This window comes from Pseudorca crassidens, chromosome 4 (assembly GCF_039906515.1).
Source record: "Pseudorca crassidens isolate mPseCra1 chromosome 4, mPseCra1.hap1, whole genome shotgun sequence".
NCBI classification, from domain to species: Eukaryota; Metazoa; Chordata; class Mammalia; order Artiodactyla; family Delphinidae; genus Pseudorca; species Pseudorca crassidens.
The window spans coordinates 110,358,242-110,373,204 of NC_090299.1; the positions used below are offsets into that span (position 1 = coordinate 110,358,242).

The following is a 14,963-nucleotide window of genomic DNA, read 5'->3' on the forward strand; positions in this document are numbered from 1 at the left end:
TAAAGGTGTGGCCTTGTGTAGAATTCTTCCTATGTAGATTTTGTGTGCCAGGTGGCCTTGGCAGTTGTGGCTGGAGCAGGATGGCAGGGGTGGGTTTTAGGGTATGTCAGTCAGGGCTGGGGCCTCCCTGGCAAGATGCCTGGAACTGAAGTGGATGCTGGCCAAGGCTTTCCTGAGCTGGATTGGGGTTGCTACCTTGGTGGCATGGCTAGAGGTGGAGTGGGCACAGGCTGGAACGTGTGCTGGGGCCACCTTTGCAGGCCAGCTAGAGGGCCAGGTTCTTTTCAAACCACTGCCTCTGTGCTGGGACTCAGAGAGAGTGAGTTTGTGCATAAGCCCTTTAAGAGGGGAGTCTTGGTTTCCTATAGCTCTCTGGCTTCCCCCAATGTAAGTCCCACAGGTTTTCAAATCCAGTTATGGGGTCTCATCTTCCTGGTGCAGGTCTCAGGGCTGTGGTGCCCAATGTGGGGCTGGAACTTCTTACTTCTTAGGGAGGTCCTCTAAGTTTGTGATATTCATTCGGCTTTTGAGTTTCCTGCCAGGGGTATGGGTCACCTCCTACCCATCTCAATGAGGTTTTTTTTTATAGCCTTAATTATAGAAGAGCTGTTCTGCAAGTCTGCAGGTTGTTCTTAGAGAGAGTTGTTCTATATGGAGTTGTAATTTTGGTGCATCCATGGGAGGAGGTGAGCTCAGAATCTTCCTACTCTACCATCTTGATCTTGCCTCCAGTCTTTTCTTATTGCTTGTAAATGATTTTATATAGTAGAGTATAATTTTTTAAATTATATTATGCAGTTTTTAAAATATATTATATTTTATAATATAAAATATAAAAAAATTATAATTTTTTAAATTATATTATGCAGTTTTTAAAAATCAGTTTTTAAAAAAAATATTAAATTATGCAGTTTTTAAAAATCAGTTTGTCATTTGCCTTAAAAATTTTTTTTATAATGTATATTTGACAGACTTTTAAAATTTTAACTCATCAGAACCTATTAATTTTTCTCTTACAATTTCTTCCTTTGCTTTTATGCTTAGATCTTCAAAGCATAAAGGTCCATTTCCTGCTATCTTTTATTAGCCAATAGTTTATTAGCAAGTTGTGGACTTGCCCGTGTATATGCTACACTAAATTTGAAATTTTATATTTAATTATAGAAGAAGTAAAAATTGATAGGAGAGGACTTGGCCTTGGCATCCAAGTCTGTTGCCGTGATCACAGTCAGCACATAGGTGTGAAAAGGAGTAGGAAGACCATGGACTCATGCAGTGGAGAGAAGGGAGAGGATTGAGCACCTCCTACCTGCCACTCCCCTTGCTGGCTCTTTCACAACTGCCTCGTTTAACCTTTACAATAACCAAGTGCACAAGATATCGTCCTACCATTTAAGTTTTCTAGACCGGGAAGCTGAAATCTAGAAAGATGACATCACACTCATAGTCCCCAAGTCAGGGAGGGCTGAGCTTGGATCTGAGAACATGCATGCATCCAAGGAAATCCGTGGTTCATCCAACTCAGTGCATTCCTCGCATTTCTGCCCTCTCGTACTCCCAGTAAGTCCACCTAAAGAAAGTAATTTTCAGGGTGGTAAGGTGAGGACTTGGTTCCCAAATAACTGGATGCCTGTGACTACCTATTACTATTATTGTTACAATAATAGCACAGGTTATTAGTAATTCCAAAACGTCGGCCTTGGCATGCTTGCAACCTGGCAGCGCTTTGCAGAAGAAAGGGGCAGTGACTTGTTTAAGTAAGACAGAGTCCTTTTGTGTTTGAGAGAGGTGAATAATTATTCTGGATGCTGGCTTGAGGAGAAGCAAGAGGATGTTTATTTTCTATGCTTCTCAGTGATACAGTTGAAATCCCCAGATTATATTTAGATGACTGAGCACTGGGTGTGTGTGACGTTTTTAATAGAAGTCTATATATGATTTGTGCTGAATCAGGTATCATCATATGCTACATTTAATAGAGGCAAAGGAACACGATATTTAAGAAAATGTTATAAGAGGAAAACTTTATGGAGTAAACTCATTTTTTTTTTTTTTTTTTTTGCTGTACGCGGGCCTCTCACTGCTGTGGCCTCTCCCTTCGCGGAGCACAGGCTCCAAACGCGCAGGCTCAGCGGCCATGGCTCACGGGCCCAGCCGCTTCGCGGCACGTGGGATCCTCCCGGACCGGGGCACAAACCCGTGTCCCCTGCATCGGCAGGCGGACTCTCAACCACTGCGCCACCAGGGAAGCCCTAAGCTCATTTTTTTTTTATACATTTTTTAAAAGGCCACCACCATTCCACTCTGCCATTGAGAACACAACGTATTTTGACAGCTACTTCCCCAAGCAACCAACATACTTGTAGCTTTTTACATTCAGGGTTTACCCCCGCCCTCACTCTGCATCACATCTGAGAGTGGCCCATTTAGATACTCTTGGTGCTTAGTAAATCATATAACTCAAAACATAGATCTGTTAGATCACCGATACAGTGCCAGCTTTGGGAATGTCGTATCCCAGCCTAAAGTGGGCTAGGGACATTCTGTGTGTGTAGATGGACACCCTCGCCAGGAATGAGTTTGCTCTACAATTTGGACCAGGTGCCTCCTGCTGGCTATGACAGGTTCCCTGGGACCATAAGATCACTGGAACGGGAGAGAGAGAAAGAGGGGTGGGGGAAGGGGGAGAGAGAGAGAGAGAGAACACAAATATGGGAACTCATCAGGGTAAAAAGTAAAGGCCCAAAAAAAAAAAAAGAAGCATAATACAGAGTGGGAGCTATATTGAAAATAATATAACTATTATAAAGAATTCAGTAGATATACATGTATGTGTGCATATTTTACTTTGGTCTGCATAGAATGTTTTAAATGATGGGATTGGGGTCATTTTTATTTTATTTTTGTGCTTCTCTGAAATTTTCAAATGTAAAATTTTAGGGATAAAAAAGGAAAACACAACTCAATTTTAAAATTGGTCTCTGCACAGACCTACTGGAGAACGGACTTGAGGATATGGGGAGGGGGAAGGGTGAGCTGTGACAAAGTGAGAGAGAGGCATGGACATATATACACTACCAAACGTAAGGTAGATAGCTAGTGGGAAGCAGCCGCATAGCACAGGGATATCAGCTCTGTGCTTTGTGACCGCCTGGAGGGGTGGGATAGGGAGGGTGGGAGGGAGGGAGACGCAAGAGGGAAGAGATATGGGAACGTATGTATATGTATAACTGATTCACTTTGTTATAAAGCAGAAACTAACACACCATTGTAAAGCAATTATACCCCAATAAAGATGTTAAAAAAAATAAAATAATAAAATAAAATTGGTCTCTGACTTGGAATATTGCAAACACTGGTCTCAGCCTTGCAAGCCTAGAGCCTTCTTCCATCTCTCCAGAGCTCCATCCTTCATTTGTTTAAGAGAAGGCTTGTTTCTGTTTGGTCAGATGAAAGCCTATATTCTGACAATAATTTTCTTGTCTTTTTTTTCCCCCTAACTCACAGCATGGAACAGAGTGGGCCTCCTCCCCATGCACTGTGTGCTCTTGCACTCATGGGGAAGTCCGATGCACCTCCCGACCGTGCCCACCACTCTTGTGTGGACACCAGGAGCTGGAATTCATCCCTGAAGGAAGCTGCTGCCCAGTCTGTGTGGGCCCCGGGAGTGAGTATGAGCTTGTAGAGAGAGACCCTCTTTGCCTTTGAGGTTTACCTGGTGACATCCCAACTCTTCTCTTTCTTGCTCAGTGTGGTACAAAGATCCGTAGCCCCATTCCTTATTGGAACGGAGATGTAGCCTTGCACGTGGCAGAAGCAATGTTGCAGAGACTGAGCTGCATTCCAGACTTGAGATTCTGAGACTCTCTGATTTATTATTTTGCCTTGGCCAGATGCAATCCCTCTGTGTTCATAGCTCCTAAGAAGGAAAGGGAGGAAGGAAAGGGAGGAAGGACCCTTTGCTGTGGTTGCATAAGGCCAAGGTATTAATAGTTCCTCCTGCCTCTCGGTGGAGAGAAGAACGGACAAATCACTTCTCCATCATGTAGTAACACTACCACTAATTCTGCTGGCTGGCCTTTCAGTTGACATAACATCTTTCTCCACAACACACCAAGTAGGAAGCAGGTATTTCATTTGTCTTTATGGCCTCTTCGCTGTGGAGATTATGCCTGCCTGCAAACCAAGGCATGGCTCAGCAAGCCAGGGGCATGCTTCCAGGCCCTCTCCTTAGAATCCATGCTTGGACCACGTACCCTTTTATTACATTTTAGGGATATATGTCCCTTTCCATTTTTATAATTAAGTAGTGTTTACTTCACGGTAAATATGAATTATTTTCATTTCTGTATTATATTCTCTCCTGGAGTATAATAGCTAAACTTACTCTTTTTAAATAGCACCTGGAAGCTACACTCTGTCCTTGCCTTTTCCTTTTAAAAAGACCTCCGGTTTCTTTCTGATCCCCAGTTATTCCATTCCTGGTGACTGTTTACCCTGGAGAACCCTTCTGGGGATTCAAAAGTATGGTTAGGAAAGGATGAAAGTAGAATGCATTCCTCATGCATTTCAGATGTCATCCACCAGAAAAGGACGGGCAGCTGCTTTGGGCCAAATAACCCTACAAGTAAAAATACTCCAACAACAGAGTTTAGGGATAGGGTAGAGAGTGGGCTGTCTGGGTTTGTGGGCTCCTTTCTTACATTTTAGGGTGCTTTCTTGTTGGCTGTCCATGAGAAAGATCTATTGGGAGCATTTTGCCTGGAGAGATGAGAGGATCAGCCAGCACCAACTCCATGATTTACTGGGTGCATAATAAAAATGCAGGGCCCTTTGTTCAAAAAGCAGGGGGAAAAAGCTTTTATTTTCTTCCATGGCTTTTGCAACCTGTCCTGTTTTTAATTTATTATTCATGTCACACTCCCTAAGGCACGGGGATATTTGCTGGGTGGGTAAGACCGCCCCCCGCACAGGTGCCCTGAGTCCCCCCGCTACTTGGTGCTTAGGGTACATGCACTCCCCAGCCACCCACACCCAGGTCCCTGCTATGGTTGGAGGGTGGCAGCTTTCACTGGGCATGGATTTGGGGTCAGGCTCCTGAGAACCCAGAAGGCAAGGAGGCAGCGGGGAGGTAGGGCCACGCATGAGTGAGACCCCAAACCCCTAGCACATGCTACCTGTCGCACATGCTACCTGTCACACCAGACTTCACTTATGAAACTCAGAGAGAAAGTTAAGCACTCCATACAGTGACTGCAGAGCAATACCCCAAGCATGGGGCTCCGTTGTTTGCACTGCGCCCCTGAGCACAGGGCCCTGTGTGACTGCACTGGCCACACACGCATGCAGTCAGCTCTGGGATCAGCAAGTGCAATCCCCCCAGTAATCCTTATTGCTCTGACCTTCCAGAACCCTGTTCCTACGAAGGCCGTGTGTTTCAGGATGGGGAGGACTGGCCATTGAGTCAGTGCGCCAAGTGTGTGTGTAGAAACGGGGTCGCCCAGTGCTTCGCAGCTCAGTGTCATCCTCTGTTTTGTAACCAGGTAAGGAAGGCAGCCTCAGAATGGATCCTTCACAGGCTGTTAACTTCACTGTTCAGGAACTTGGAGTCTCTTCTGAGATTTTGTCAGGCAGACCTCGGAAGTACTGAGAACAAGAAGCAAAGGCGGTTTTATTTTCCTTATACTTTTAGAGACCACCCCTGAGAGATTTCTTTTACCCTTAGACGCTACAGATAGGTCTAATTACCAGCCATTTAGGCTAATTGTTACATAATGAAACTGAGCCTTCAGGGTACACATAAAGAAGCCCGCCAAACTCTAGTTGCAGATGTTCCAAAAATGTGAAGCTGAACATCTGGAAAATTCAGTAAGATGATCAGGGTTGTTATTGTTTTTCAATGCATAGGTATAGTCTGCTTTTTAAAGACGTATGCATGTCTTTGAACCTGATTATCCAGATGTGCCTTATTTAATTTTTATTAGATAATGATTCAAATTATGAAAGGATTTTCTCCAGGGAGGTTTAAAATAGGGGGACCTTGTTCTTCATTTAAAGCTGATCTGATTTTCACAACATTAGGCTCTTCACACAGATATACAATAGAAAATCAATTGCAAATAAATTTGGTGTACATGGTATTTTATAGTTTTTTCTTCTTCCAGTAGCTCCTATAGATGTTTCTTAGCGGTTGACAGATAACCATGAAAGGAGTTTGCCTCCAGTTGAAAAATAGCTCATTTTTCGATCTAAGAAAAAGCTGGAAGCCAACATTCAGTTGATACAGAGCAGTACTTTGTGACAAATAAAACAAAATCAATAACATGGCATACTGTGACAATTGGGCAATATTTTTAAAGGCAGACAAAAGGCAATTAGGCAAGAAATGCTAAATGCCAAATAAAGGGAAAATGTATCAATTTAAAGACTAGATTGTATTACCCACACTACAGCAACTACTGCACACATGTCATACCTCTCAATTCATCACAAAGTCTTGTCCTAGCTTTCAGATTACAAATGAGTTTCTTGGTAGAGTTGCATAATATCTTACATTCAGAAGATATTGTAGTGTTGGGGCATTTTGATTCACACATTCCAGGCTTTAGTCCCCTTGTGTAAGAAGGTTAATTAAGCAGTTTGCCACCATTACAATAAGGGAGGTGGGAGGATGGATAGAGGAAACACTTCATTGTGAACCTTCTGCTTTAAGTCTTTAAAAACTTAACCCTGAGTGCATATCAGAGGTTAGCTTGTAATAATTGAAAGTACTGGTTCCCATTCTAAAAAAACGTTAAAGATAAATTCTGGCTTCAAACAGGACTCACTTATAGTTTGCATTGTTTAACTTAAAAAGATGAAATTTGTTGCCATACTTGAGAGCTAATTGCTATGCAAGCATTCTGAAATCTTGGAAATAGATTGATCTTAATCACTCTTGCATCAAGTCTATAGTTTTGCCTTGACATTAAAAAATACCCAACTGGGCTTCCCTGGTGGCGCAGTGGTTGAGAGTCCGCCTGCCGAGGCAGGGGACGCGGGTTCGTGCCCCGGTCCAGGAAGATCCCACATGCCGTGGAGTGGCTGGGAGAGGCCACAACAGTGAGGGGCCCGCGTACCGCAAAAAAAAAAAAAAAAAAAAAAAAACCCAACTGTCAGACTATTTAAACCATTTTTCTTCATTTAATATCACTATTAACCATTGGGTGTTCTGATGATATAAAGAGGTGCTGTAGAATTAGCACCTTTGTTGGAAACATTCTCACCGCCACCATCTTCCCATCACCATCCCCACACTGGGGGCATATATTATGTGCTAATCATTAATTTTAAGAGCTTTTAATTTGCGTAACAACACTGTGAAGTAGGAACTATTATTATCATCCCACGTTATAGTAGATAAAACTGAGATACAGAGTTTAAATAATTTGCTCAAGGTACCACAGTTATGAACTGTCATTGCTTCTAACCTAGGCAGTTATACATGACAACCTCAACAGACCACACCTGACATATTTTTAACCATTACACTGTATCGCCTCCCAAAATGATGAGTTACATATCATTTATGTATAATAATAATCACAAAACAATAGTTGCTCACGTCATTGAGCATGATTGCAAGCCTTTTATATGTGTTAACTCATTCATTTTTTAAAACTCATTCATTTAAAAAAAACACAAGCTCATCAGAAGAAATGCATTTCCAGGTGTTGAGCTTTAGAAAAATTTGATTTTTAATATAAAGTGTTTTTGTTTGTTTGTTTTTTTTTTTTTGCAGTACGCGGGCCTTTCACTGTTGTGGCCTCTCCCATTGCGGAGCACAGGCTCCAGACGCGCAGGCTCAGCGGCCATGGCTCACGGGCCCAGCCGCTCTGCGGTATGTGGGATCTTCCTGGACCGGGGCACAAACCCGCACCCTCTGCATCGGCAGGCGGACTCTCAACCACTGCGCCACCAGGGAAGCCCATAAAGTGTTTTTTAGATTGTAAAAGGAATCTGTATTCCTTAAGGAAAGTTTTCAAAAAGCGGAAAAGCAGAGAAGGAAATGATCTTCCATATTTCCACCATTCCAAAAGATCACAATAGAATTTCTTTTGGAATTCATTCCAATTTTTTGGTAGGCAAATGTGGATATATTTGTTTGCATAGTTATAATCAGATGTTAGGAATTAGTGATCATCTCTGACAAAAGGAGAAATTCCTGTGTTCAAATAAGGGGTTGCTCCCTTAGTGTGTGATGTAAATTCATGCTGAAATTGCTTGCCTTCAGCTTCTGTTCAGATGCCTTGTGAACAGAGCCCTAGACCATCCACATTTTTGTAGGCTCATTAAAATGTTCAGTCTGATGAGAGTTCTTCCTGATACTATTATCACCAATTTTTTTTAAATACATCTTTATTGGAGTGTAATTGCTTCACAGTACCTTGTTAGTTTCTGTTGCACAACAAAGCGAATCAGCCATATGTATACACATGTCCCCACATCCCCTCCCTTTTGAGCCTCCCTCCTATCCTCTCTATCCCACCCTTCTAGGTCATCGCAAAGCACAGAGCCCATCTCCCTGTGCTATGCTGCAGCTTCCCACCAGCCAACTATTTTACATTCGGTAGTGTATATATACGTCGATGCTACTCTCACTTTGCCCCAGCTTCGCCCTCCCACCCCATGTCATCAAGTCCTTTCTCTATGTCTACCTCTTTATTCCTGCCCTGCAACTAGGTTCATCAGTACCATTTTTTTTTTAGATTCCATATATATGTGTTAGCATATGGTATTTGTTTTTCTCTTTCTGACTTACTTCACTCTGTATGACAGACTCTAGGTGCATCCACCTCACTACAAATAACTCAATTTCATTTCTTTTTATGGCTGAGTAATATTCCATTGTATACATGTGCCACGTCTTCTTCATCCATTCATCTGTTGATGGACAGTTAGGTTGGTTCCATGTCCTGGCTATTGTAAATAGTGCTGCAGTGAACATTGTGGTGCATGTCTCTCTTTGAATTATGGTTTTCTCAGGGTATATGCCCAGTAGTGGGATTGCTGGGTCATATGGTAGTTCTATTTTTAGTTTTCTAAGGAACCTCCATACTGTTCTCCACAGTGGCTGTATCAATTTACATTCCCACCAACAGTGCAGGAGGGTTCCCTTTTCACCACACCCTTTCCAGCATTTATTGTTTCTAGCTTTTTTGATAATGGTCGTTCTGGCTGGCATGAGGTGATACCTCATTGTATTTTTGATTTGCATTTCTCTAATAATTAATGATGTTGAGCATCTTTTCATGTACCTCTTGGCCATCTGTATATCTTCCTTGGTGAAATGTCTATTTAGGTCTTCTGCCCATTTTTTGACTGGATTGTTTGTTTTTTTGATATTGAGCTCCATGAGCTGTTTGTATATTTTGGAGATTAATCCTTTGTCTGTTGTTTCATTTGCAAATATTTTCTCCCATCAGTTTTTTTAATACTACAATTTTCCCATTCCCAATATTGGTTAATCTAAGTGAATTGAACTTCATCTTCAGAGTTTTTTAAAAAAGATAAAAATTGGTGTGTCTTCTAAGCCACTAAGTGTTTGAGAATTATTTTCTGTTTTGCCTACATTCATGAAAGACAATTTGTAGGGGTCTACAATTTAAGGAGATTATAATCTTTTCCCGTATCAACCCTGTAAACTCTGTTCCATTAAATCCTGGAATTTAGTGCCATGGAGGAGCCTGAGGTTTTTCTGCTTTCTATTCTGTTACATTCAGTTAGTTTACTCTGTTGAATTCTTGCAGGATGTTTCTTCATCTTTATATTTAAAACATTTTCCCAGGATATTTCCAAGTGAGGTGTCTTTTCACATAGTTTGCCTAGAATACTGTGAAGCCCTTTCAGTCTATATTCCAGGTGTGAAATGTTTTCTTTAGTTACGGCTTTGATTAGTCATGTCTGTTCCAATTATTCTCATTTCTTCAGAAACACCTATGATTCTTAGATTGCTCCCCTGCCTTGGTCACTTTCTCTCTCATCATTTTCACTTTTGTGTCTTTCCTCTGCATTATGGAGAGAGCTTCTTGAGTTTGTGTTTACTGCCTCCAGTATAGATTTTAATTTGATGATTTTCCTTTAATTTTCTTTTAATTCGTCCTTATTTCTCCTATCACTGGTTCATCTTTTTTTAACCCCAATGCTTTTTCTTTCTTTATCGCTTCTTCCTTCTATTTAATAAAGACTGCATTTTCTTCTATCTTACTGAAGTTGCAAAATGGCTTTTAAATCTTTTATTTTAGATCCTGCAGTACTTAGTTTTCAGAAATCTGTTCTTTCTGTGCATCTTCAGAATGTTATTACTTTCTATTGCTCTTTAGAGTTTTTCCCCCAAGTTCTTTTCTTTCTGTTTACTCAGCCTTGGTCAAGAGAAATCTGTCCATACCCAGTGCTTGAAAGCTGCAAGGGTAAGCAGCCTACCCTTGGCTAATTGCCTTTCTTGGATCCATTGCCAGGTGCTAAGAAAGGTGTGTGTTTCCTCAACCAAGGGTCTGGTAGGTTTTCATTTAGTGTAGCTCTGTTGTACTGAGATCAGATATTTTTCTCTCTCCACTGCCCAACCCTCTTGCATTTTGAATTCATGAAATGTAAAACTGTAATCCCCAATTTGCAAGGGTTCTCGCCATGTTTCTCAGTGACTCTGTGCTTTACATTTGGGTGTCTTCTTCCCCACTTTTCATCACTTCCTCCACCTCCCCCAACACACATACTTCTCACTCTTTTTGTTTTGTTTTCCTTTTTTTTTTTTTTTTTTACATCATGGGCTCTGATTAGGTAGAAAGACATCGAGGGAGTTGAAAGGCCAGGATGGCACTCTAATGGCTTCAAACTGCAGTGGCCGCACACTAAGGGGACAAACCCATGTTGTGTTTGATATTGGAAGGCAGAGAGTTGGGAAGAAATGATGGTTCTTATTTCTGTTTTGGTTTATAAAGCAAAGAAAGGCCACAGAAAGTCTTATGGTCAGTGGGACTTCCTCGGCAATGGTAGGAGGTTGGCTGTTCTACTTTTTGGTGGTAGAATTTTCATCTCATTTTTATACCTTCAGAGGTGTTACAGGAGAAGATATTTTGTCAAGAGCTGTGAGCCATAACATGCTATAAACTTTGTCATAAGTATTTTTATTTAAGGAATATGGAAAACCATAATTCAATCAGTTGACCCTCGAGCAACGTGGTTCGAAATATGTGGGTCCACTTATATATGGATTTTTTTCAATAGTAAACAGTACAGTACTACACGATCCATGGTTGGTTGAATCCACGGATGCGGAACCACAGACGTGGAGGAACCGTGGATACCTAGGGCTGACTATAAATTATATTCGGATTTTCAGCTGTGTGGAGGTCAGCTCCCCTAACCTCTGCATTGTTCAAGGGTCAACTGTATATCCTTAATGGTGGTCCTACCCGAAATTGTAATGATATTAGTCTTACTTTATTTTGGCATTGAACTCCTGTGATTACTGAGGGTACCATATTAGACACGGGGTTGGCAAACTTCTTCTGTAAAGAGCCAGAGAGTGAACATTTGCAGCTTTGTGTGCCATATAGTTGGAACAGCTTCTCAACTCTGCCATTATAGCACAAAGACACCCATAGATAATACGTACATGCATGGATGTGGCTGCATTCCAGTCAAAGTTTATGGAAATTGGTGGTGGGCTGGGTTTGGTCATCAGTCCCTAGCGTACTAGCCCCTGGGTAGTCTGTAGGTTTGGAAGGGCAAATCCACGAAGACCAGAATAATAGGATTCAAGTGTATGATAGCCACAAAAATGTACAGCTAAAACGCCTTTTCCGTTTCTCTAACCCACTTTGCTGCTCACCTTCTTCTTACTTGCCTCTCCAGTCCTGCTTATAAAACACCAGACCAGATGGGGTCTCAATTCTCAGTCAGGAAGTTCTCTCACGTAATGGGATATTTTCTCTTTAAATGCTTTTCCTCTCTGCCCTTTTTGGGCTCTGTTTGTGAAGAAAGGTTTTGTTTCTGTCAATGAAATACATAATTATTGCCAGTAAGAATCAGAAACTTGATTTTCCTGTACCAGCCTCTACACAGGTAGTTATCTGCCACCCATACCTCCCACTCTCCAGTTGACTCTGCCCCTGTCCTTGGGTTTACTCCATGCTGGTTAAGATAGATTCATACTACCTCTATATTTCTGTTCAAGATTAGTGATCATGACATTTGTCCCCTGTTTACTTAACGTTGTAAACGTTCATTGTTTCCTTCCATAAACTTACTGAATAGTGAGTATGACATCAGATATACCTTTATTTTTACTTCCTCACTGATATTTCATTAAACTCAAGAGTTCTGAGGTCAAGAAATGCTCAATGACTTCAACGCATGTCCAGTTTTCACATACTCTATTAAACATCAATGGTCATAATATTTTTACAGAATTATAAAGAAATAAGGTAACCTAAAGCAGAGAAAACAGTTGTGTGAATTCCAGTGATTCAGGTGTTTGAAATAAATTCCTATTAGATAGGAATGCATTAATCTAGCTGATCATATATAATTGGGTTTAAAAAGCCACTAAAGTATGACTGGAACTTTCCATGAAAAATTAAGGTTACTTGACACCCCCCTACACACATGCCCCAAAGTACACCAGCCTTCTTTTCTTGCCGAGGGAATTCCACAGCAAACCACGATAATGAAATCTCATTCTCTGCTTTTTGTAAGAGAAAGTGCAGCTAACTCTTCAGGAGGTATCTTCTGTATAAGATCTACCACTTCTTAGTCACTGAAACTCGGTTTATTCTAATCCTCCTTCTCTTGGCTTTAATTTGCCTACCTTCCTTCCATTCAAAAGGCTGTGGTGATGTCAAAGTGAGAAGCTGCTTCTTTGGCATTAACGAGGAGATTGTTGCTGTGAAAATTCTTAGGGCAGTGGTGACAAAGGGTCTAATATTCTGGAGGTGCAGGTGGTAGAGCTGAAACTGTAGGAATAAGGCGGTAGGGGTTCTTTGGGCATTCAGTGTTTGTCACCCACATTTCTCTGCACTGGCTTATTCCTAGATATCTAGGGGCATGACTGATTTTTTTTCATGTTAAGGACCTCCTAATGCGTATATATAAACGTGTGGATTCCCATACAGATGCAAAAGAATAGTGAGGTAGTTTATCAAGGGAGGGATACCTTCACTTTGAGATTAGCAGTGACTCAGCAGGAGGGTAAATGTTCTCAAGTGTTGAATGGTTGATGCCCTGAAGTCCCTCTGCCAACCATTTACTATTACCAGGTCAGCTCTGTGACCTCAGACAAGTCACACAACCTCTCTGATCTTTAATTTTCTTGTTTGTGAAGGTGGGATAAGAGCATCTACTTTACAGGGTCATGTAAAACACTTAAAACAGTACCTGGCAAACACGAAGTACTATTATTATTGTTATTAGTTGTGCTTTTGTTCTTAGAAGTGGATGGGACTTGAGGAATGTGCAAACTTCTTAAGAGTCACACTGCCCTGAAAAGTGCTCATTCTTATCAAAGCACCAGGTGACTAATAAATATTAAATGAGAGGAAATTGCTGTTTCTGGAGGCTTTGAGGCACATGATTGAGTTGGCTGTGAGTGAAATTTTCCTACTGTTGTGGATTTTATTAATACTGCCTTTTGATGGACTGTTTTTGGGGTGTCAAGGATGAAACTGTGGTCCGAGTCCCTGGAAAATGTTGTCCACAGTGCTCTTTGCGATCCTGCTCTGCAGCTGGCCGAGTTTACGAGGTAAGCTTTGATGTGCCCCATGTAGGTGTTTTGACATCCATTCTTACACATCTGCCCTCTGCCCTTCTAACCACCATACCTCTCCCACCCACATCTGACTCTTTGCCAGGATTAGTAACTCAGTTCATAAACGGCTTTTTTCTTCTCTTCATGGGAAGCCTTTGTGAAAAAATTAAATCGGAGGGGATTAGAAATACAAAAGAATGTGCTGGCAGGCGGTACCTGGTTCATGAACCTTGGTGAACTTACTGTTCACACATCTTGAAGGGAAAAAAGACTGTCATTGGTTACTGTCAGTTTACACTTACGTTGGAGGCTCTGGGAATGTCTGCCTGCTTTGGTTGGCTTTTAGGCACTGATATCCAGAGACAGTGTCCCCCTGCCTTACAGTGGGACCGGGAGCATGGGAGTGGAAGGTGAGAGAGGGAAAAGGGCAAGAAGCTGGGGGGGGGGTGGACCCTGAAAACTTGAAAGTACTATTGGGGCAGTCTAGCTAACTACCCAACACATAGTAGGTACTAAATAAAAGTAAGTGCAACAAGTTGAATGAATGAATGTTCTGACTTGGGAGTGCCTAGCTGAGCCAAAAGAAGGTTACATTATTCGAAAGCAAAGAATATATAAAAAATTAACCCATCTGCTTCCCTTGTTTGCTGGTCATTCTAAGGAAAACCAAATAGAAATTGGGATTTTTGACTCTCAGTGGAGAATCTGGAACTGAGTATTAGGGGATGGATGACACAAATTCTAGATGGGTCCCTTGAAGTGTAAATGAAAATAACTAATGGGGAAAGGATTTTTGTATATATTAGATCTGAGCTGTCCAATACAGTAGCCACATATGTGCTAGATTAATTTCTTCTGGAAGAGAGAGCCTCTATACCTGTTATGGTGTCCTTGGCTGCAAGCAACAGAAATGCTCCTCTAAAAGTAGCTAAAATGAAACATTTATTATCTCATATAACAAGAAGCCCAGAGGTGGGACAGTTGCAGGGTTGATCAATCCAGGTCTCAATGACGTTGCCAAGAATTTTCACTCTTCTGATCTTTCCACCCTGCCGTCCTCAGCATGTTGGCGTTTGCTTTCTGTCTTGTCACCTCATGCCCCAGTGTGGCTTCCACAGCTTCAGGCAGCTTGTCCTCAACCAGTCATGACTAAAGCCTGGTGGAAGAAAGGGGTGGACTT

General features: G+C 41.6%; 1 protein-coding gene across 2 annotated transcripts in view; it reads left to right on the forward strand.

Moving 5' to 3' along the window:
* The window catches only part of FRAS1 (Fraser extracellular matrix complex subunit 1), a 464,864-nt gene that overhangs the window by 194,248 nt on the left and 255,653 nt on the right, over positions 1 to 14,963 (forward strand). For both annotated transcript variants that reach the window (XM_067736345.1, XM_067736344.1), the window contains exons 5-7: positions 3,508 to 3,667; positions 5,410 to 5,543; positions 13,694 to 13,777. In XM_067736345.1, the coding sequence (XP_067592446.1) occupies positions 3,508 to 3,667; positions 5,410 to 5,543; positions 13,694 to 13,777 (378 nt within the window). The remainder of the gene's footprint in view (positions 1 to 3,507; positions 3,668 to 5,409; positions 5,544 to 13,693; positions 13,778 to 14,963) is intronic.